The sequence below is a fragment of the Lutra lutra genome, chromosome 15 (genome assembly GCF_902655055.1).
Source record: "Lutra lutra chromosome 15, mLutLut1.2, whole genome shotgun sequence".
Classification (NCBI taxonomy): domain Eukaryota; kingdom Metazoa; phylum Chordata; class Mammalia; order Carnivora; family Mustelidae; genus Lutra; species Lutra lutra.
The window spans coordinates 44,267,384-44,288,021 of NC_062292.1; the positions used below are offsets into that span (position 1 = coordinate 44,267,384).

At 57.0% G+C, this 20,638-nt stretch overlaps 1 protein-coding gene across 3 annotated transcripts in view; it reads left to right on the top strand.

Annotated features, from left to right (window-relative positions):
• Positions 1–20,265, top strand: part of TMCC2 (transmembrane and coiled-coil domain family 2) — a 38,907-nt gene extending 18,642 nt beyond the window's left edge. The window contains exons 1-4 of one of the 3 annotated variants that reach the window (XM_047705306.1): positions 6,140–6,324; positions 16,090–17,030; positions 18,397–18,532; positions 18,719–20,265. In XM_047705306.1, the coding sequence (XP_047561262.1) occupies positions 6,298–6,324; positions 16,090–17,030; positions 18,397–18,532; positions 18,719–19,030 (1,416 nt within the window). In that variant the 5' untranslated portion in view covers positions 6,140–6,297 and the 3' untranslated portion in view covers positions 19,031–20,265. Of the gene's footprint in view, positions 1–6,139; positions 6,325–14,695; positions 15,351–16,089; positions 17,031–18,396; positions 18,533–18,718 lie in introns of those variants that run through there. The other 2 variants (XM_047705305.1, XM_047705304.1) reach the window with 2 other exon arrangements.
• The last annotated feature ends 373 nt before the right edge of the window (positions 20,266–20,638 follow it).

Below are 20,638 nucleotides of genomic sequence, written 5' to 3' on the forward strand. Positions count from 1 at the left end.
TGGGAGCACCCCTGTTTACGCCAAGGGATGGCACGTGAGGGGCCACCCTTAGCAAGAAGGCCGATGTTGGCAGGTGCCGAGGGGCCCTCGTTTGTTTATGTCTGAGAGCCTGCCCGGGGCAGAGGGGCTGGGGCTGCTCTGCCGAGAGCGGGTTTTCAAACTGTGGCCCCGCAGCAGCTGGGGGAGGCCGGACCCTTCGTCTGAGGGGCCTCCTCGTATGTCTAAGCTCATAGGCCGGATAACATGGGAGGCCGAAGGGGCCCCGCTCTAGGGTCAGTTGGGTCCCTTGGCCCGTCCGCACAGACACATCCACCTTCAGAGCCATGTGGCAGTCCGCCCGCTCAGGCATTTCTGCACACGCTCAGGTCTGTGCCAGCCGGAGCTCACTCCCGGCTGCTGGAGAGGACTGCCACCCACTCTGCTCCCCGCTGCCACCCGTCCCGTCCCCTCTTCCCTTCTCCTCTTCTCTGCATGGAAAGGCTCCTCGGGTGGAGGGAGAACAGCGGCAGCCAGCCCAGCGGCCTCCGAAGGGACTCCAGAGGCCGTGCCCAGGCTGCCAGCTGCTCGCCAGGCTAAGGCGGGCCAGTGCTGTGATGTGCCATGAACCTTTGTTCCCTGTCTCAGTGATTCAAAGACCCTGTTTGCCAGGGTCCTCAGGGCCCCACACAGCAGTCTGTCTTATGGTACCTGACAAATCAAGGGGTTCTTCTCTTAGTTCGAGTTCTTCATGTTCAGGTGAAGCCCTTTGCCTGGTAGGGGTCCTGTCCAAGCAGGAGAGGGGCTAGAAGGTGACGACCCTCCCCCTTACCTAAAGCTCTGACTCAGAGATCACGAGCCACAGCCTTCTCTTTTTGAATAGGATCGTGGGCTCAGTTCATTGTCCTAGGAGGCACCTGGCTGCTAGAATTCACCTTTATTCATCTATTCCCCACTGACATCCATGACTTTCCTTCAAGTTGGAAGGTCCCACTCTTCTCCAGATTAGCCCTGGCTTCTGGAAGTATGGAATTCCGGGGGTGGGTGGCGAAATTAGATCATGTCCAAGTTACCTAATAAGACCCAGGGTCTTGCATCTTCACTGCTCTTATGTCTTAGCCCAGCCTCTTCCCTCGGGACCCTCAGCCCTCTCAGGGGCCCCCCCAGTGGAAGGCGGGCCCAAGGTTTGGGTGCGAGCCCCACGCAGAGCTGGTAACAGCAGCAGGAGCAGGAGCTCTCTCTTGTCCGGTTCCAGACTCGAGGAGCCGGCGCTGGCAATGCGGGTGTGCGTCATGGGAGCTGGCGCAGGTCTCCACGGTCCCCGTGTGCATTCCTCCCTGGATCAACCACATCCCTGAGATGCGAAACATGACCCTGGTCCCCTCTGGCGCCAGATGAGGCAATGGAAATACAGTAGCGCTAACCTGATCCCCTCTTTTGCCTCTTCTTTCTTCTCACGGGTAGTCTGGACTTTCTCTGTTTATACCCTGCAGGGCAGAGGGCTCTGAAACAGAAGCAGGGGTGAATACACACCCCCTACTGCATTCCTGCTGGGCTCCGGGGACCAAGGGCTCCCCTGCCCTGCAGTGTGGGGGCTGCAGGCAGTGAGCGATGTTTCTGGAAACAGTAGCTTTGTCCAACCTTCCTCTCTCTCTGCCAGGTGCTGGGATGTCTGACTGTTTTCGCCTCCTCCCCACCCCCTCAGTCCCCAATTCCCTCCTCTTCCAGGCTGACTCTTGTGCTTCTGCTTCTTTTGTCCTCTTGGACCTTCACCGCAGTCTGGTTTTGGGGAATTCTCACAGCATCCTTTCCACCTCTCCAGAGAGCCCACTCCTGGGACCCCGGAGCCGGGCCAGAATCCAGGGCTGGTGAATAATTGAGCAGCGTGCTCAGCAGAAGCTCAGGCAGATCCAAAGCGATACCGTGACCTCCTTCGGGTGGCTGGAAAGACAAGCTCTCTGTAATCTTAACTTCATTATATAAGGTTTCTTCACTGCCAGAGCAGGCAGCTTCAGACCCACATGCGATCTGGGCCCCATGTCTGAGTCCTGGCTTCTCCAGGGGGGCAGGCCCCTAGGACTCGCCGCCCGAGTTCCTCTGAGCCCAGCTGGCTTTGGCACGTGGTGGAGCAGCATGTCATGGCCTCCAGAACACTGTTGCTTCCCTTTCTCGTTTAATCAGGGCAGCTCTGGGACGAGAGGAGCCCTGGAGTCGGCAGGACGCCCCAGGAGTTCTGCATTTCAGTCCTATGCTTTCAGAAAGGAATCATTCCGAATTCTTCTTGGCAGATGGAGTGGGGGTGTAAGGGCGAGTGATCTGCTTTCCTAAAAACTGTCCAAAAAGAAGATGCTGCATCTTCTCTGGGTCACTTTCTCCCAGACCTATCCCCAGTGTCCCCACTGCCCAGGAGAGGGAGTGGCTATGAAACGGTCATCTATTTCTACCCACCTGACACCAATTTTGATTTTCCTAAAAGTGACCAAGGGAAGTGGCTTTCTGCCTGCTTTTTTTGCTCATGGGGCCCAGCCTCTCCCCCCAACCCCCGCTCCTTAGAAACATGCCCACCTTGGTTGCCATAGTTGGTCCTGAAGACTGAAACTTCCTCCCTTCCTGCCTTCCCGGGGTGGGGGTAGGTGGAAATGCAGGGCTCTTTGTCATTGCTTGAGTTTCTAGGAAAATGTACCTTCTGGTAGGGTCAACAAGTGAGTGTTAGGGGATGGCCTCGGAATGCTGACCCCTTCCCTAAGCCCCATTTCTAAGAGGTGAGTGGTAGAGAAGCAGCAGCCTCCCACGGGGGGGGGGGACCCTAACTGAGATTTTCACAGCGCACCTGGAACCTGATTATTTTGAAGGTCTCACCTTCTATTCTGAGCCACTCAATGTAGCTGTCTTTAGCTCCTAAAGCTGATGATTTCTCAGGTTTCCCATCCTTCGGAATACAGGGTTTGTGCTTTTTTTTTTCCCTCCAAGAGAAAGAAGAGTAAGTAGGAAGATAAAAGGGGAGGGGCTTAAGAATCATAAGAACGGCCAAGGAAGAGAGCAGAAAAGTGTGGTGCAGAGTGTTAGAGAAAGAAGGGGCCTAGCTTAAGAATTCTCAGGGGAGTCTGAACAGAGGGGAGCTCAGCAGTGGAGAGCCCGGGGCCCTGCTGGTCCAGCGCAGGAGCCGGGCTCCCATCCAGTGTCCCGGGGTCCAGTGTCCCCTCCTGGGATGCTACCGGCCCATCTGTCACCCCAGACTCAGGCTAACTAGGAAGGTGGAGAGCGTGCCCAGAGACACCTGCCCCGGCCCAGCTGCCTGGGCTCGTGTGCGGGAGCCACAGGGACTGCCCTGTCTTGGCCGACCTAGGGCCTGCGTCCTGGCCAGCCAGAGGGCTCCCGGGCTGGGCAGGACCTACCAGCAAGTGCATGTGGTGACATTCACCCAGGAGCACCTTCTCTTTGCAGAAGGAGGTTGCTCTGGGGTTCGTGTCCTTTCCAAGCCCAGTGCTTGGGTGCCCACTGTGGCCCTCCCACACCTGCCTACCCCTCTCCGCTTGGCTTCAGGTGGCAGCTGCTTTTCTGGCTCTTCCTGTCCCAGGCCCCGTCTCCCAGGTACCGTGTGGAGTGACGATGCCGTGTGTGTGCGTGTGCAAGGACATACACGTGGGGCGAGGGAGCCTCAGCCTTCGTCATCTTGTGCAGTAAAACCTACAGTGTGCTAGGCGTGTCCCCTTTGAGCTTCGCTGCAGCCTGGGGAGTTGATCATATGTACCATTTTGCAGCCAGAAAAACTGAGGCTTGGGGATGGAGAGCCTCCGGGGCGGGGCTCATTCACCCTCTCCTCCCGCCTCCAGATGCCCCCTCCCCGGTCTCATTCCTGAAGGCCTCAGGGCTCCTGCTTTGGGGGTCCCACTGCCTTCTCCTGGGCTGGTCAAGGAGCAGGTGTAGGCCCCGTGGAGGCCGCATCGCTAGCGAGCCGAGCTGCGGGCAGAGGATTTAGGGCAGCCTTTGGGCTCCAGGCCCTCTGCTGTGCCTCTGGAAGGCTCAGGCAGCCTTCACTGAGCCCAGCCTTGGTGAGTCTTCCTGGGATGCATTTCCCTTCAGCCTCCCAGTCTCCCCTACTCTTCACACATCCTTCCCATTGGCCTCGGGGACACTGAGCCTCAGGGCCTATGCGGACTTGACCGAGGTCCCAGAGCGAGTGTGGAACTCAGACCCAAATCCAGGGCTCACACCCCCTCTCCTACCACCTCACCATAACGCCTCGGGCTCCCTGCTCCCTGCCCCTGTGGCCGGAAGTTCTGTGTCCTTGGCAGGTCTGGGAACATTTCCTACGTCTAAAGACAAGAATAGACTCGAGGAAAAGGGATCTCTCTTCTTCTGGCTTGCCTGGCAGCCCTCCCCCTGATTCCTGTTTGTTCCTTTTCTCTTAGCAGACTGTTGGTTCACCCCTGCACTCCACCCACCTTTGCCCTGCTGTTCAGTTATGGTGTGGACGGGTGGGCTGTCCTCCGAGCCAAGGATCTGAACCCTCCCAGGAGGGAGACGGTGGAGGCCTGTGGACGGTGACTCTCCTTGCGTCGTCTTGGTGGTGCGGTGTGTTGCAGGAACCTCTTTCGGGTACTTCAAAACCTTCACGATCCTGGGCAGTCCGAGTAGTGAGAGCTCATGAGAGAGTCCCAGAGCTTAGCTTTCCCAGCCCCTTCCCCGGCTCTGGACTCCTGCGGGCATGGCCTTTTTCTGCTCTGCTTGTAGGGAAAGGTTACAAATCTCAGCTTGGTGGAGCCTAGAAAGGAGGGAGGCAGGGGAGAGGTGAGTTGTGGTTGTTTTTGGTTTTTTTTTTAATTGTTCCATTTATTGAACAAATATTTTTTGAAGCACTTCTAGGCATTATGCTGAATTTGACTTGACACATAATATACAAAAATAAGACCTTTAAAATTATGGCTTTTTTTATTGGTTGTGGATGTTTTCCAACCAAAATTTCTTTTTTTTTTTTTTTTAAGATTTTATTTATTTATTTATTTGACAGAGAGATCACAAGCAGGCAGAGAGGCAGGCAGAGAGAGAGGAGGAAGCAGGCTCCCTGCTGAGCAGAGAGCCCGATGGGGGGCTCGATCCCAGGACCCTGGGGATCATGACCTGAGCCGAAGGCAGCGGCTTAACCCACTGAGCCACCCAGGCGCCCCCCCAACCAAAATTTCTTAAGTAGTTAGTTAGAAAACACTTTTGCAGGGGTATCTGGCTGGCTCGGTCAGTGGAGCGTGCAACTCTTAATCTCAGGGCTGTGAGTCTGAGCCCCACATTGGGTGTAGAGATGATTTAAAAACAAGATCTTACAAGAAACCACACACTTTTGCAGTGAGAAATACTGGGGAAAAAAAATCAGTAAGAACTGGTCTGGATTTAGAAAAAGTAAAGTCTTTTGATGACAATTTTGAAGTAGCCAAAAGGTTCTTGTCTAGAATGCATTAAGAGTAAGTGCAAAAATAGCTTTTGAGAATCGTGGTCCCCAAACACTTTGCTGTAGATATTATTTTATAGGATTGTCATGAGTGTTGGAAGGAGAGGGATGTCTTTGTACGGGAAGACTAGGCTGTGTGTGGCCGCGTCCGACAGAGCCACAGAAGATGGGCTGTGTCTCTTGCAGCTTGACGAGCTAAGTCATTCGGTCATTCTGCCTATGGAGGGAGAGGCAGTGCTATGCTGGGCACAGCGAGGGGCTCGGATATCTTGAAGATGTGATTCGTGCCTTCCTAGGGGAAGTAAGACCTAAGCCTATTTAGACATAACCATTACGCAAGGGGAACGATGCACAATGCCAGAGCATAAAGTAAAGATCGAATAGAGTGGGAAGGGGGCATCGTTTGCAGATGTCAGAAGCTGCTGGAGGTGTTTCCCGACTGCACCCAGCTGAGCTGGCCTCCAGAAATTGGAACCTGTGTGATGGGCTTTTGCTAGTTTCCTGTCGTCACAAACTCCCAAGTCATCCGCCACCGTTAATGTTTGCAGGTTTCACGAGCCCAGGGTGTGGGGATTTCTGGTCTTGGTGTTTTTGGCTGCGTGCCCTGGCATTGGGCCCCAGAGATAGGCCCTGGGCTCTCCTTATCTCTTTGCACCTTCTTGAGCCCACCCTATCACGTGTGGACCCTCAGTATTAAAGCCGAGTCCCTCGGCTGGCTCAAGCAGGTGCAAGATCCGTGCCCTTGGTGATGCTGCTTCGGAAGCCTCCCTGAGACACCCAGCCACCCTGTCCGCCAGCTCGCGGCGTGCTCGCCTCAACCGTGGCCCTCTGGCCCCCTCTGCTGGCCACTCACAGGATTTCCTGCTGGGAGTGTCAAGATGAAGTCCAAGGAGGGAGGGACTGCTGTGAGTTTGCCCTCTGTGTTGGATGTTAGGTGTTTTTGCCTGAGCCATGCTGGGGGTGTTGGGGTGGGGTGGGGAGGAGAGCAGGGAAAGGGGAGCAGAAGCCAGTGGAGAAGTCGTTGCGGTGGTGTCCGAGCAGACTGGATTTGTGGAGGAAAATCAGAGAGCAGAGGAGTCCCGCGGGTGAGGCTGGATGGGTCCTGACTCCGGCAGGGAGCCCTCGGGTAGGGAGAGTGCCTTGGGAGTGATGGTGCCGTAAGCCAGTGGGCAGGGCAGCAGGGGTAGGGGGCTCCAGGCTGAGCTGGCTGTGTTAGGATCTGACAGGGAATCCCGTCCAGGCTCTAGCCTTTCTGGCTTTCGAGACCTTTCCATCTTGGAAGCCTGGCTAGGAGCCCTAGTTCCTCTAGGAGGTGAAGAAAGGGAGTTCATGGGACTGTGACTCTGAGAGAAGGGCTTCCGATGGCGGGAGGCATGCACGATGGGAGGGGACGAGCAGAGTGCCCATCTAGGTGGGCGGTGATGCCGGTACACGTGTCCTTGCGTGCCGCATCCCGCCGCCCCCACCAGGGGTGGAGTTGTTGCCTGTCAAACCTGGGGCTCCTCGTACTCCCTGAACTCACTGTGGTAGCAGCTGGACTTGAGGATGGGCAGAGCAGGGCGTGGGGGGGGGCACCTCATCACATCTGGGTCTACCCGCTCAGTGATCCTGCCTGTCTCCTCCCAGATGGGAAGCAGCAGCCTGTGAGCCCCAGGGGAGGGGAAATCTCCCAGAGCAATCCGCCCCTAATCCCCGTCAGGCTAGAGATGGCGGCTGCAGAGGCTGGGAGCTTGGGCACACCCGCTCGAAAACCCCGGCTTCCCTTGGCAAGCCCCGTGCTGCCCAGGGACTGTGACCCTGGGAGACTGGCCCAGTCCGGGGAAAGCTGGAGCCTCAGAGGTCCCAGCACCCCCTCACCTGCACGGCTTCGGGACTCGGGACCTACACAGGTGAGGCCCCTAGAGGGTGGGAGGAGGCAAGTTCACGAGGCAGGGTTGGGAGAAGGCCAGCAGCTCCTGCTCACTCTGGTCTCTCAAGGTGTGGCCCCCTCCCCATTACAGAGAGCTCTTTGTGGATTGGAGGGGGGAGGAGAGGGTGAACACCAGGCCTCCAGGCCTCCACACGCCTAGCCTGAGGAGTGTCGGGAGGGCCCCTGGGGTCGGGTCAGGGGGTCTTTTTTGCAGGAGCATGGCTGGACCCTGCACAGATGCCTCTAGAAACTGGTGGCCATGCATCACTCGTCTTAGAGCCAGAGGAGCTGATGGGAGGTTAAGTGGGAAGCGTGTGCCTGCTTGTGATCACTTTTGTCTACAGAGAAACACTGCCAGGGAGAGAGGGGTGGGAGGGTCCCAGAGCCCTGACCCCAGGCAGATGGTAGGGAGTCCGGAAGGAGCTAAGTGCTGGGTGCCCAGAGCTTTTGGAGAACTTGCGGGATGGAGACGGGAGGAGGCCCCAGGGCGGGAGGGTAGCCACGGGCCGACCCAGGAAGCAGCGGATGTGAGGAGGCGGCGGAGTCAGGTGCCTTGTCAGCGGGTCCGGGGATGAGGTGGCTGAGGGGAGGGCATGGATTTGACCAGAGCCGGTAGGTGGGCCTATCATAAGGGACGGGAAGCCGAGGGCTAGAGGAGACAGAGAAGAGGGTGGCCCTGAGGGCCCCATGGGAGGCAGCGCCTGCCGGCTGGAGGCATCAGCTATGGGTGGCCTTCACCCCAGCGCCCACTGCCTTGAGCTTGCTCGTGCACTCCGAAGGGATGTGCTCCGTGCCCTCAAATCTCTCGTTGCAGCATGCAGTTCCTTGTAAAGCCGCTGAGGCCAGGCCATGCCAGGAGGGAAGGGGCACCGCGGTGAGGGCACCAGGGCCATCAGGCTTCTGTCCCTCGAATCCCCCTGGTGGTGGCTGGGGCCTCGCTGCAGGACTTCTTCACCCCACTCTACCCCGGCGGACAGACCTGGGGTACATAAGGCCCCACGTGTGCCCCATGAAGTGCTCTCAGCATTTGCCTCCCTGCCCTCCGGAGAAAAGCCGCTTAGGATCCCAGGCACCGGTGGAACCGCCGGGCGGGCTGGTACCGTCCCCCTCCCCCTCCCCCTGCGCCTTTCCCACGTGGGGGTGCCTGGGTCAGCTGGGATGGTGTGTCCAGCGCTGCGGCTGGGCCACTGCCCTCCCATCCCCACAGGGCAGAGGAAGAGCCAGCGGCCCCACGGGCTGGGCCTGCTGATTTGGGAGGGTGGGGGCAGCCCCTGGTCCTGCTTCCAGGACCATGGTTTGGGATCATGTTTCCAGCTCCGGCTGGAATGTCAGGTTGGTGTGGGAGAAGTCAGGTCCCTTTCCTCTGTGCTTCCCCATCAGGTCAAACTGCCTTTTCAGGCAGAAGGGTGTTAGCTGGCCACGACTGTCCTGGCCCTGGCTTGCCTCCCTTCCCCTCTCGGAGGTAGATGGACTCGACTGGTAGAAAGAGTGAATCTGAGTGTTCTCCCTCCCGAGAAGGGTGCTCAGATCGGAGGCCTGGGGTGAGAAGTCAGCAGAGGGCAGCATCTCCACTGAGTCATGTGGGCCCCACAGCTGCCATCACGGCTCTTAGCCTCTGGAAGCCCAGACCTGCTCAGGAGCAGCAAACTGCCTGGACCTCAGCCTGCTGGGCCAGACCCACAGACCCTCTTGTTCCCACTCCGGGAGGGAGCCCGAAGGCTACCTGTCCCAGGATAGCAGGGGCTATCTGTTCTCCTAAAGGGACATGGGCACTCTAGGGCTTTCTCCTCCCCTCCTTTCTCCTCTTTTTTCCTTGTCTAAGAGTGACCTTAGTGTTGGCTTTCTGGTCCCTGAGCAGAGAGCTATGACAGGAAGTCCTCATTTTCTGGGTCAGCATGCCCTGGGGATGCTAACAGTGGTAATTCGTAAATCCGGGAAGGGACTCTAGTCCCCTGGGGCGGGGTGTCGGGCTGAGAGCCTTCTGCGGTCTCGTGGGGACCTGGGAGCACAGGGGTGGAGCACTCCGACCTTGCAAGTGGTGCTTGTCGGCATGGTTCTCCCTTGAAGATCGCTTCGTGTATTTTGTCTGTTGCTAGAGAACTAGAACCACTATCCCCATCTGACAATAGCTGGTCCCTTCCCCTCCTAGTGCAGAGCTTTCTGAAAGCCGATGCTTTCTGGCCCTGGAGCATGTACCGTGTGCTCCTGGCCGCAGGGATCTGGGCGGCCGGGCTGGTTGGTTGCCGTGCAGGAGGGCGGGCTGTTACCCCAGGTCTGGACCCAGCTTCACAGAGGGCGTGAGCTCAGGCCTGGGAGGAGTTGGGAGCCCTGGGAGGCCCAAAGGAGCCCGAGCCCATCTGGCAGTGTGCCTAATCCAGCTTCATTCAGAGTTGCCAGAAGGGGACAGGGAGGAGAGTCCATGGTTCCAGGAAGCCACGTGGAGGGGGTGCTTCCAGGGGCAGGAAGCAGGGAGAGGAAGAGAGAAAGTTGCACCCTGGATGCTTTAGGCAGCATCCCATCTCCGGCTCTTCCAGAACATTCACCAGGACTTCTTGGACCTCAGTCACGGTTCAGAGCAAGGGCTATGACCTCAGCTCTGGCCAGTAGGTACAGGGAGTGGGGGACATGACGTGGCCTTCTGGGGATGGAACAGCACTGTGGGAGGAAGCGTGGCCCTCCCTCCACTATTCTCCCGTTGTGAGAACTGGCCTGGCCCGTGCATAGGGCTTCATCTTGGAGTCAGGTGCCTCAGGGTGGTGGGGGGAGACCGTGGTGCTGGCCGCGGGGCATGGACAAAACGCTAGGTGGCCTGTGACAATTTTGAGAGAGGCGCGGTGATATCTGGGTAGTGCATTCACTGCCATGCTCTGGCTGGGGGCCCCAGGGAGTTTCACCCGCCAGTGACCAGGGCTTGAGCGATCTGGACTCGGCCCCAGGATAGGGGGTTGGGAGTGCGTTAGAAAGAGCTTCTGCCCTGTTGAAAGTAAGACCGTAAGACGAAGGACCCAGGTAGCCTCCCGCAGGCCCACCCTGATGGGACGTTACTTGGAGCTGAGGTTGTAGGACCCCTTGCCTTCCACATCCAGGTTTGGTAATCACCACTACTGTCTAGTTTCAGAAGATGGTCAGCAGCTCCCGTAGGAAACTCAGACCTGGGAAGTAGCCACGGCCTGCTCCTCCCCGGCCGCCAGCACTTGACCACCGCCAATCTGGCTTCTGTCTCTGTGGATTGAGCCATTCTGGCATTTCACATGCATGGAATCCTTCGGGGTGTGACCGTTTGTGTCTGGCTTCTTCTGCTTTAGTGTGATCTTCTCGAAGTTCACCCACGTTATAATATGTATCTGTGCTCCTTTGTTCCTTTTATGGCCGAATAAGATTCCACCGTACAGACGTACTCATCAGGTGGGCCCATTCTCTGGCTAATGGACATCTGAGTTGTGTCCACACTTTGGCTCTTGTGAGAAGCGCTGCTGGGAGCATCTGTGTATAAGCGCTTGTTTGAACACCCATTTTATTTTTTTTTTTTAATTTTTTAATTTTTTTATTTTTTTAAAGATTTTATTTATTTATTTGACAGAGAGAAATCACAAGTAAGCAGAGAGGCAGGCAGAGAGAGAGGAGGAAGCAGGCTCCCTGCTGAGCAGAAAGCCCGATGCGGGGCTCGAACCCAGGACCTGGGATCATGACCTGAGCCCAAGGCAGCTGCTTAACCCACTGAGCCACCCAGGCGCCCCCACCCATTTTATTTTTAAAAATATTTTAATTGGGCGCCTGGGTGGCTCAGTTGGTTAAGGGACTGCCTTCAGCTCAGGTCATGATCCCATGGTCCTGGGATTGAGCCCCACATCAGGTTCCCTGCTCCACGGGGAGCCTGCTTCTCCCTCTGCCTGCTACTCTCCTGCTTGAACACACTCGCGCTCTCTCTCTCTCAAATAAATAAATAAAACCTTTAAAATATTTTTATGTTTATATATTTTAAAGATTTATTTATTTTAGAGAGAGTGAGTGTGCAGGGGGTAGGACCCAGGCAGAGGGAGAGAGAGTCTCAAGCAGACTCTGCTGTGATGTTTGCTGTGATGCTCGGCCTGATGCGGAGCTCGATCTCACGACCCTGAGATCACAACCTGAGCTGAAACCAAGAATCGGACTTTTTTTTTTTAAGATTTTATTTATTTTATTTTATTTTATTTTTTAAAAGATTTTATTTATTTATTTGACAGAGATCACAAGTAGGCAGAGAGGCAGGCAGAGAGAGAGGGAGGAGGAAGCAGGCTCCCCGCCGAGCAGAGAGCCCAATGCGGGGCTCGATCCCAGGACCCTGGGATCATGACCCGAGCTGAAGGCAGAGGCTTTAACCCACTGAGCCACCCAGGCACCCCTAAGATTTTATTTATTTATTTATTTGTCAGAGAGAGCGAGAGAGGGAACACAAGCAGGTGGAGCGGCAGAGGAAGAAGTAGGCTTCCTACTGAGCAGGGGCTTAACTACTGAGCCACCCAGGCACCCTTGAACACCCATTTTTTAAATTTCTTTGGATGTAGATCCAGGAGTGGAATTGGGGGGTCATATGGCGGACCCGTGTTGAACTTACTGAGGGAACCCCCAAACTGCTTCCTGCGGTGGCTGCACATCTTTACGTGCCCACCAGCGGGACTTGAGGGCTCTGGTTTTCCTCCATCCTCGCCAGCACTTATTTTCCTTTGAAATGTCACAGCCACACGAGCGAGTGTGAAGGACCAATTTAGTTTTGGTTTTGAGCACCTGCTGGATGCCCCGAGATAGTACTGTGACCCTTGCTTTCACTCAGCATCTGTTGTCACCCTCCTGACAACCCCTTTGAGGGAGGGGGCATCACTCCCCTTTTCCAGAGGAGAAAATGGAGTCCCAGAAGAGTTCGTGACGTTTCCAAGGGCACACAGCCCTTGGGGGACAGAGCCAGGACTCTCAAGCTAAATCCGCGTCCCCTTGCCCTGTTTCACCCATCCCCCCTCCCGGCCGCCCCCAACCCGCCAGTTTGTTCTATTTGTTCTGTGTATTTAGGAGTCTGTTTTTGGTTTTATTTATTTATTTTGTCTTTTAGATTCCACGTGTGACTGAAATCATACGGCATTTGTCTTTCTCTGACTGATTTATTCGCTCAGCATTACACTCTCGAGCTCCATCCGGGCCCTTGGAAACGGCAAGGTTTCGCTCTTCCTTCTGGCCCAGTGGGATTCCGTGGTACACACGGACCCGCTCTTCTTCATCCGTCTGTCCGTCCATGGGCCCTTGGCTGCTTCCCTTCCTGGCTGTTGTCAGTAATGCTGCAGTCTCATTGCCTTTATGCTTTTTGTTCCGTGTGTGTGCTTTTTTTTTTTTAAGATTTTATTTATTTATTTGACAAACAGAGATCACAAGTAGGCAGAGAGGCAGGCAGAGAGAGAGGGGGAGAAGCAGGCTCCCCGCCGAGCAGAGAGCCCGATGTGGGGCTCGATCCCAGGACCCTAAGATCATGACCTGAGCCAAAGGCAGAGGCTTTAGCCCACTGAGCCACCCAGGTGTCCCTGTGTGTGCTTTTTTTTCCCAGATCTCTTTCTCCTCCTCTGCTTTTTCTGTCCTTCATCATTTTATCATCTTATGCCAGAATTTTCCTTCCTTTGTTAAAGTATTCTCCCTCTTCTACCTCTGCCTGCTGTCCGCCACCTCCTTGGCTTTCTGTCCCTTAATCACTCTGTCCCAGTTCAGTCCTGAAGGGGTCCTGCTGCCATGGGGGGGTCTTGGTGGGGGAAGGAGAACTCCCCACCTTCCTCCAACTCCAACATGCATCATCCTCCATGGGGAGAAGGGCAGAGGGGGGCTGTTCTGTGACTGGAGGCACCCAGCGGGATCCAAGTGTGGTTGATGCCAGTGGAGGGGCGGGAAGGAGCTGGTGTCCTGCTATGGGACCACCAGACTCAAGTCTGGGTCCCAGGGCAGGGGGGAGAGGCAGTCAAGGGGGCCAGGACCCCAGCCCCAGGCCACTGCAGCCCACCATCAGGCCCCAGCTCATTCAGCCAGGAAGGTCTGTTCTCCTCTCATTCATGGGGATTTCATAGCTGGCTTCCACTCTGCTTTTCCATTTGTAAGCTAGACAGACTCTAAGTCACGGGAGGAGATGCGCCAAACTGCCGGAGTAAAGCCAAGGTAGGGGGAGAGTTGCTATTTTATACACCCTCGGAGTCCTGAAGCACTTCTTTTCACGGCATCCCTGTCTCATTAGCTCCTCCCACACCCCTCCCGGTCCCTGCAACAGATGCTCCGCTCCTTGTAGAGACAGCAAACCGCCCAGTGCTGAGCACCAAGCCAGGCTTCAGCCAGACCCCAAACTCACTTTTTGGATGTTTTTTCCCCTCCCACCAAGAAGGGGAAAGAGAATTGAGCATCTTTGGAAGCACAGTGGCCTTAGCAAAGGGCCTGATTACTTCATCTTAAAAGTCGTGTGTTCATTTGAGCGTCTGACTCTTGATTTGGCTTGGGTCATGATCACAGGGTCGTGGGTTCCAGCTCTGTGCTGGGCTCTGCTGAGCATTGGAGCCTGCTTCAGGTCTCTCTCTGCCCCTTCCTTTGCCCGCTCCACAGGGTCCTCCTCTCTCTTAAAAAAAAATCCTGTGTTCCTAGAGAATCAAATTTTTTGTATTGCAATATCTATACTGTCATCTCAATATTGAGTACATTGATTGGTATAATCTCTTAATTAAACTTCATCCCCACCCCGCCCCACCCCACCCCAAATTGTGCTGCCTAGATCTGGACAGCATTTATGAGTGCCTTCTGTATGCCCTGCACTGGGCTAAGTGCTTGCTAGACATCGTCTGGTGTAATCCTCACAAAGACCTAAGCCTAGGCAGGATTAGCCCATTTCTCAGGTGAGACTACTGAGGGTCAGGACAATGGAGAGGCAGACTGTTTGTCTTCACTGCAGGAATAGCACAGGAGGAAGGGGTTTAACTGCGGGATGGGGTTTTAAGTTGGACTGGCATGGCCGTTAGACCTTGGGACAGATCATTTAAAGGAGACTGTGGAGTTGGCCCCTCTGGTGTACAAAGTCAGAAAATCCGGGGCGCCAGCGTCCTGGAGATCTGAGCACCTGGAGGGAGGGCCAGGAGACACCAAGGGAGACCCAAAGCAAATGTAAGGGGAGGAACTGGAAAAGGGATCGACATTGTCCCCAGCATCCCCAGGGGCGCTGTGACCTGAAGAGGCCTCAGAGGAAGCCAGCAAAGGAGCCACCCTCCCCTGATTTTGGCAGGGCTTTTGTTTTCAATAGTGTTTTCCAATAACTTTGCACCTCGGCAGAAGCCGGGTGACTTCTGCCTGTAATTGGCACAGGCTGCTTCCGGTTCCGGTGTGTGTGACCGGGCCACTCTCTTTGTGTTTAACCCCTTCCCCCACACATACCTCATCCCGCCCCACACACATGAAGAGCGAATGATCCGACCCGGCCGTCCTGGGGGTTGCTGTGTGTAAAAATACATGGGTTGAGCCATTTCCCTGCCGCTTTCCGTTCTTGCGTGGCGAGTAAGACACTGGGACCCAGCTGCGGACAGAGAGATCCTCCAGCAGCCGAGGGGGAGCCGGCCCTGCGAGAGCAGGACTCCAGACCCGCCCGTGTTCGTCTGACCCCGGGTTTCCCATCTTTCCTATCTCCTGCGCCCTCTCTTTCCTTTCTCCCCACCGCCCCCATCCCTTCTCAGCCTCTCTCCTCCTCTCTGCCGTCCTGATGCACTTGGGAAGCCTGCCTGCTGGTGTGGAAAGGGGCTGTCCTCTCCTTCCTGTACATTCACCCACCCCCGAGCTGGGCCCTGCTGCCCCCAGGCCCCCCGGACCCGTCCCTGCTGCCCTTGGCCCTCGGGATTGCTTCTGGGACTTGAATCTCCAGGTCCCGGCCCGCAGGGTGGGTGGGGCTGTGCGCTCCTCCCGCAGCTGGGAGACCGGGCCGGGCCGGGTTCTCCCAGCAGCATGAAGCGGAGGAGGTTGCCGACGACTCGAGAGAGCTGGAAGGTGATGGAGGGGCTGGGAGGGGTGTCCGCAGAGGCGGGTGACCTACTGAACTTCATCAGGGAAGCCGGGGTGAGGAGGGCGGGGAGGCTTCCTGCGCCTGCGTGGGGCCAAGGTATAGGCTTTGGCCAGCTCTCGGGGAGAGGCCTGCTGCAGGCAGGAGCCTTTTGGGGAGGTTGAGTCCAGAGGGATAACGTGTCTCATGGCCGACCAGTCAGTCCCATGACTCTCCACTGAAGCCTCAGACGGTCTTGGTCCATGGGAGGGGGCAACAAGCATCCTGGGTCCGAGGTTCCATCGTCTCGTATCTGTGTGTCCCTGGGCAACTTGCTTGAACTCTGGGCCAGAGGAGGGGTAGATCTGCCTGGACTGCCTTTTAGGGATGTTGTGAGAATCAGGTAGATCACAGATGTTTCCAAAGATGAGCCTGGCTGGCTCAGTTGGTAGAGTGCGCAGCTCTCGAGCTCAGAGCTGTGGGTTCAAGCCTCACGTCGCGTGTAGAGATTACTTAAGAAATAAAGTCTTTTTTTTTTTTTTTTTTTTTTTTAGTGGGAGTTGGGAAAGGAATACTGTGGTGTTATTTTGGACCCTGCCCTGAGCCTTCCTATTCGTTCTGCATCTGCCCTCCAAGGCAGAGGGGCCAAGTCCACAGCTGTCCACGGACACGTGAGAGATTCCTGCCGTGTCCCCTGCTGTGGTTTCACGATTCACCCATGCTTGCCCTGCTTGCCTTCTTCCCCAGGTTGACAAGGGAGACCTCGTGGCCCTGAGCCTCCCTGGCGGCCCAGGCCACGGTGACACTGATGGCCCCATCAGCCTGGATGTGGCAGACGGGGCCCCGGACCCCCAGCGGACCAAGGCCGCCATCGACCACCTGCACCAGAAGATCCTGAAGATCACCGAGCAGATCAAGATTGAGCAGGAGGCGCGGGACGACAACGTGGCCGAGTACCTGAAGCTGGCCAACAACGCGGACAAGCAGCAGGCGTCGCGTATCAAACAGGTGTTTGAGAAGAAGAACCAGAAGTCGGCCCAGACCATCGCGCAGCTGCACAAGAAGCTGGAGCACTACCGGCGGCGCCTGAAGGAGATCGAGCAGAACGGGCCCTCGCGGCAGCCCAAGGACGTGCTGCGGGACATGCAGCAGGGGCTGAAGGACGTGGGCGCCAACGTGCGCGCCGGCATCAGCGGCTTCGGGGGCGGCGTGGTGGAGGGCGTCAAGGGCAGCCTCTCGGGCCTCTCGCAGGCCACCCACACTGCCGTGGTGTCCAAGCCCCGGGAGTTCGCCAGCCTGATCCGTAACAAGTTCGGCAGCGCCGACAACATCGCCCACTTGAAGGACCCTCTGGACGACGGGGCCCCCGAGGAGGCGGCCCGGGCGCTGAGCGGCAGCGCCACCCTCGTGTCCAGCCCCAAGTACGGCAGCGATGACGAGTGCTCCAGCGCCAGCGCCAGCTCAGCCGGGGCAGGCAGCAACTCGGGGGCCGGGCCGGCCGGGGCGCTGGGGAGCCCCAAGTTGAGCGCGCTGTACGGGGCCCCTGGAAACCTGGACGCGCTGCTGGAGGAGCTGCGGGAGATCAAGGAGGGACAGTCCCACCTGGAGGACTCGATGGAGGGCCTGAAGGCTCAGCTGCAGCGTGACTACACCTACATGACCCAGTGTCTGCAGGAGGAGCGCTACAGGTTGGTGCCCACAGGGCCCTGGCCTGAGGGGATGGGCGCCGGCTCGCGGGCTCCGGGGGCAGATGGAGGTGCATGCAGAAGGGTCCGAGGCTGCTGGAAGGAGCCAGAAGAGGCCCTGGAAAGGCTTCCTCCAGACTGGCCAGAGCAATTGGAAGATACGGTTATGGGACCCATGTATGGGGAGACGGTGCTGCCTGTGTCAGGGGCCCCGAACGCCCCTCCTTGGTGGTTACAGGGTCTGTGTACAGGATGGGAAACCGAGGCAGGGACCAGCCATGTGGCCTCTCCTCTGGAAAGTCTAAGAGCACTGACTCTGGAGCCAAGTTACCTGGGTTCAAACCTCAGCTCTATTCTTTTTTTTTTTTTAGGATTTTATTCACATAAGAGAGGGAGAGATAGTACAAGCAGGGGGGACGGCAGGCAGAGGGAAAGGGAGAAGCAGGCTCCCCGCTGAGTAGGGAGCCTGATACAGGACTTGATCCCAGGAGCCGGGGATCATGACCTGAGCGGAAGGCAGACGCTTAACCGACTGAGCCACCCGGGCGCCTCCTGCCTCTCCTCCACAGCTCTACTCTGCCATTGACCTTAAGCAAAGTACTTAATGCTCTTCACACTTGGTCTCTTGTCTGTGCAGCGGGAATAACATGAATCCCTACTCCGAGTGTTCATGAAGGTTAAATGAGTCCACACCTGTAAAGCCAAAGTATGTAAACATCCGGCACAGTCAGCTTAAACCTTTGGCGGACACCGGAGTCTCTGGTCCTTTGTTCCCCTCTGCCCGCTCCACCCCTGTGCTCTCGGGGCACTTGGCACTCGCTCCCTGGGATTCTTGGCCATCTTTTCCTCAATTAGCACTTTTGCTTTTTCCTTTATGTGTATGCAGAAGGTTTGGGAAATTGAGGGGGAGCCCTGCTTGAAAACTAACTAGCCCACGTAAGGGTCACCTTTGGACGTCATGTGCTTGCAGAGCAGGGATCGTGTGTCTGTCCCACCAAGTCCCTGGTCCCCAGGAGAGTGTCTTAGGCCAGGGCTCAGCGGCTCACATTGAAGTCAATCCCTGACTCCTCCATTCATGAGCTGTGTGACCTGAGGCAGGTTCCTTCACCTCTCTGTGTCTCAGTCTTATCTGTAAAATGGGGTGACACTGGTACTTATCTCGTGGGGTTGAGGGTGACAAGGAGCCTATGACATAATGTGGGTGAAGTCTTGGCCCAGTGTCTATAGTAACTTCCATTGTCCTTGCTGTTAAAATTGGGACAGGGCTGAACACGCTGGGTGGGTGGTGGTGGTGAATGAAATTGATCCTGGGGAGAGAAGGGGGGTGAGGGGACCAGGGCTGCTGTCACACACCTTGTCCCTCGGCTAGGTACGAGCGTCTGGAGGAGCAGCTCAATGACCTGACCGAGCTTCACCAGAATGAGATGACCAACCTGAAACAGGAGCTGGCCAGCATGGAGGAGAAGGTGGCCTACCAGTCCTACGAGAGGGCTCGGGACATCCAGGTGCGACCTGAGACTGACCCTGGGGCGGAGGGCCCCACCAAGCGGGGGATGATGGGTGCCTGGGCACGTGGTGCATGGGGTGGGGCGGAGATGAGAGCGCTGCAGACGGTCGCCTTCTCAGAGGGGCAGGCCGGTGCAGCCTGGAGGGCCTGCCTGCCCTGAGCCCCTGCGTGCACACCCCTGCAGGAGGCCGTGGAGTCCTGCCTGACCCGGGTCACCAAGCTGGAGCTACAGCAGCAGCAGCAGCAGGTGGTACAGCTGGAGGGCGTGGAGAACGCCAACGCGCGGGCTCTGCTGGGCAAGTTCATCAACGTGATCCTGGCGCTCATGGCCGTGCTCCTGGTGTTCGTGTCCACCATCGCCAACTTCATCACGCCCCTCATGAAGACACGCCTGCGCATCACCAGCACTGCCCTCCTGGTCCTCGTCCTCTTCTTCCTCTGGAAGCACTGGGACTCCATCACCTACCTCCTGGAGCACGTGCTGCTGCCCAGCTGAGCGGCCAGCCCACCCCCGCCCCGTGCTCTCTCCCTGGCCCCGAGACGGCTCTGCTTCTCCAGGAGGGACCCTGGGATGCCTGAGCCCCTTGAACTTCACACGTCTGGTTCGGCCTCTCGCCCAAACTGTCCATTCCCGCAGCTCCTGCCCCCTTCTCTTCTCGCTTCTGTCTGATGCCTTCTCCCTGTTGGCCTGGAGGGAACTTCGAGCACGGCCCCGATGGAGGCAGTGGGGACATCTGTGGCCAAATGAAGCAGAGGGGTCACCAGGATGGGCTGTTGGGATGATGTAGTCACACGAGGACTTCTCCCAGCTGACTCAGGATGCAGCAGGTCAGGAAGGCCGAGAAGAATGGGAGCAGGAGAGCTTCCAGGCCCCAACCTGGAGGTTCGACAGACAGTTCCCTCCTGCGGGGATGGTCAGGGGAAAGGTCAGAGGGCAAGGGGGCGGGGGGGGGCTCTGCTGGTCTCAGAATGCCAAGGAGGGTAGGGCCCCCCAGCCTCTGAGCACCTGCTGGGCCAGAAAGTAGGCACAGTCTACCCCTCCTTCCAGAGCTGGTTTGAGGCTCACTTCTGGGCCGGGCCTTTCCCAGGATATGAAGGATGCAGGCTCTGGAGGTCAGACAGGCTGTGGCTTTGGACTTGTGCTTTCCCTGTGATTCTTTCTGCCTGTCACTGGATCTGCTCTTTTCAGGGAAATAGGCCCCAGAGGCCCCGAGCCTCAGCCTAAGTAAGCCCTTAGGCCTCTGGAGCACGTTGGGTTCTATTTATTCATTTATTTATTTGTTCCTTCGTTACCTTACCCCCACTGAGCTCCGGGGAGAGGGCCTGCCCCATCCTCCCCTGGAAGCCAGGCCTTGTTTTCGGCTGTCCAGCACTTCCATACCATTTCGCCTCTGGATGATCCTGGCTGGGGAAGGGGGGCTGAGCCACCCAGCCCCACTCTCCCAAAGTAGCCCCCCGGCCAGGACGGGAGGAGAGTGGCCTTTTATACATCTATTTATTTTGTATGTGTGTATTTGTGTGCAGGAGGTTGTTTGTTGCTTTATTTTTTTAAGGCTCTGGAGTGTTGTGTATGGTTTCTCTTCACCTCCCAGCCTTCCCATGGGCACTTCCAAGAAGAGAGGGCATTTCTCACAAAGCAAAGGAGAAATCCCCTGGAGCGGTGGACAGTAGTGCCCGGTCAGCTTGTGGTGGACCTTCCTGAAAAATAAATATCCTCTAAATTTCAAAGCATCCTGTCTAGTGTTGGTTGATGGGGCCATCTCCGTGGAAACCACCGGGTGTCTCCCCATACCCAGGCATTCTGGGTAACAGACCGGGCCTCCCCTGTTGGCCTGAGGCCGCCTTCTTCCAGGATCCATCACCAAAACAACCAGGAACCACCACCAAACAAACCATCATGCTTTGGGGGCCAAGGAAGTGGCCTCAGAGATAAGGGAGTGAGGTGATGCCAGCCCGTCCAGCTGCCCAGAGCCCTTTCCAGGGGAAGGGGGTTGGGAGAAAGATGCCAGCGGCTTGAAGAAGACCAGCAGCCCCAGGCCCCGACAGTCGTAGGCCGGCCCTGCACGTGGCCACGAGAGGGCAGCAGAGTCCTTACGCTTTTCTC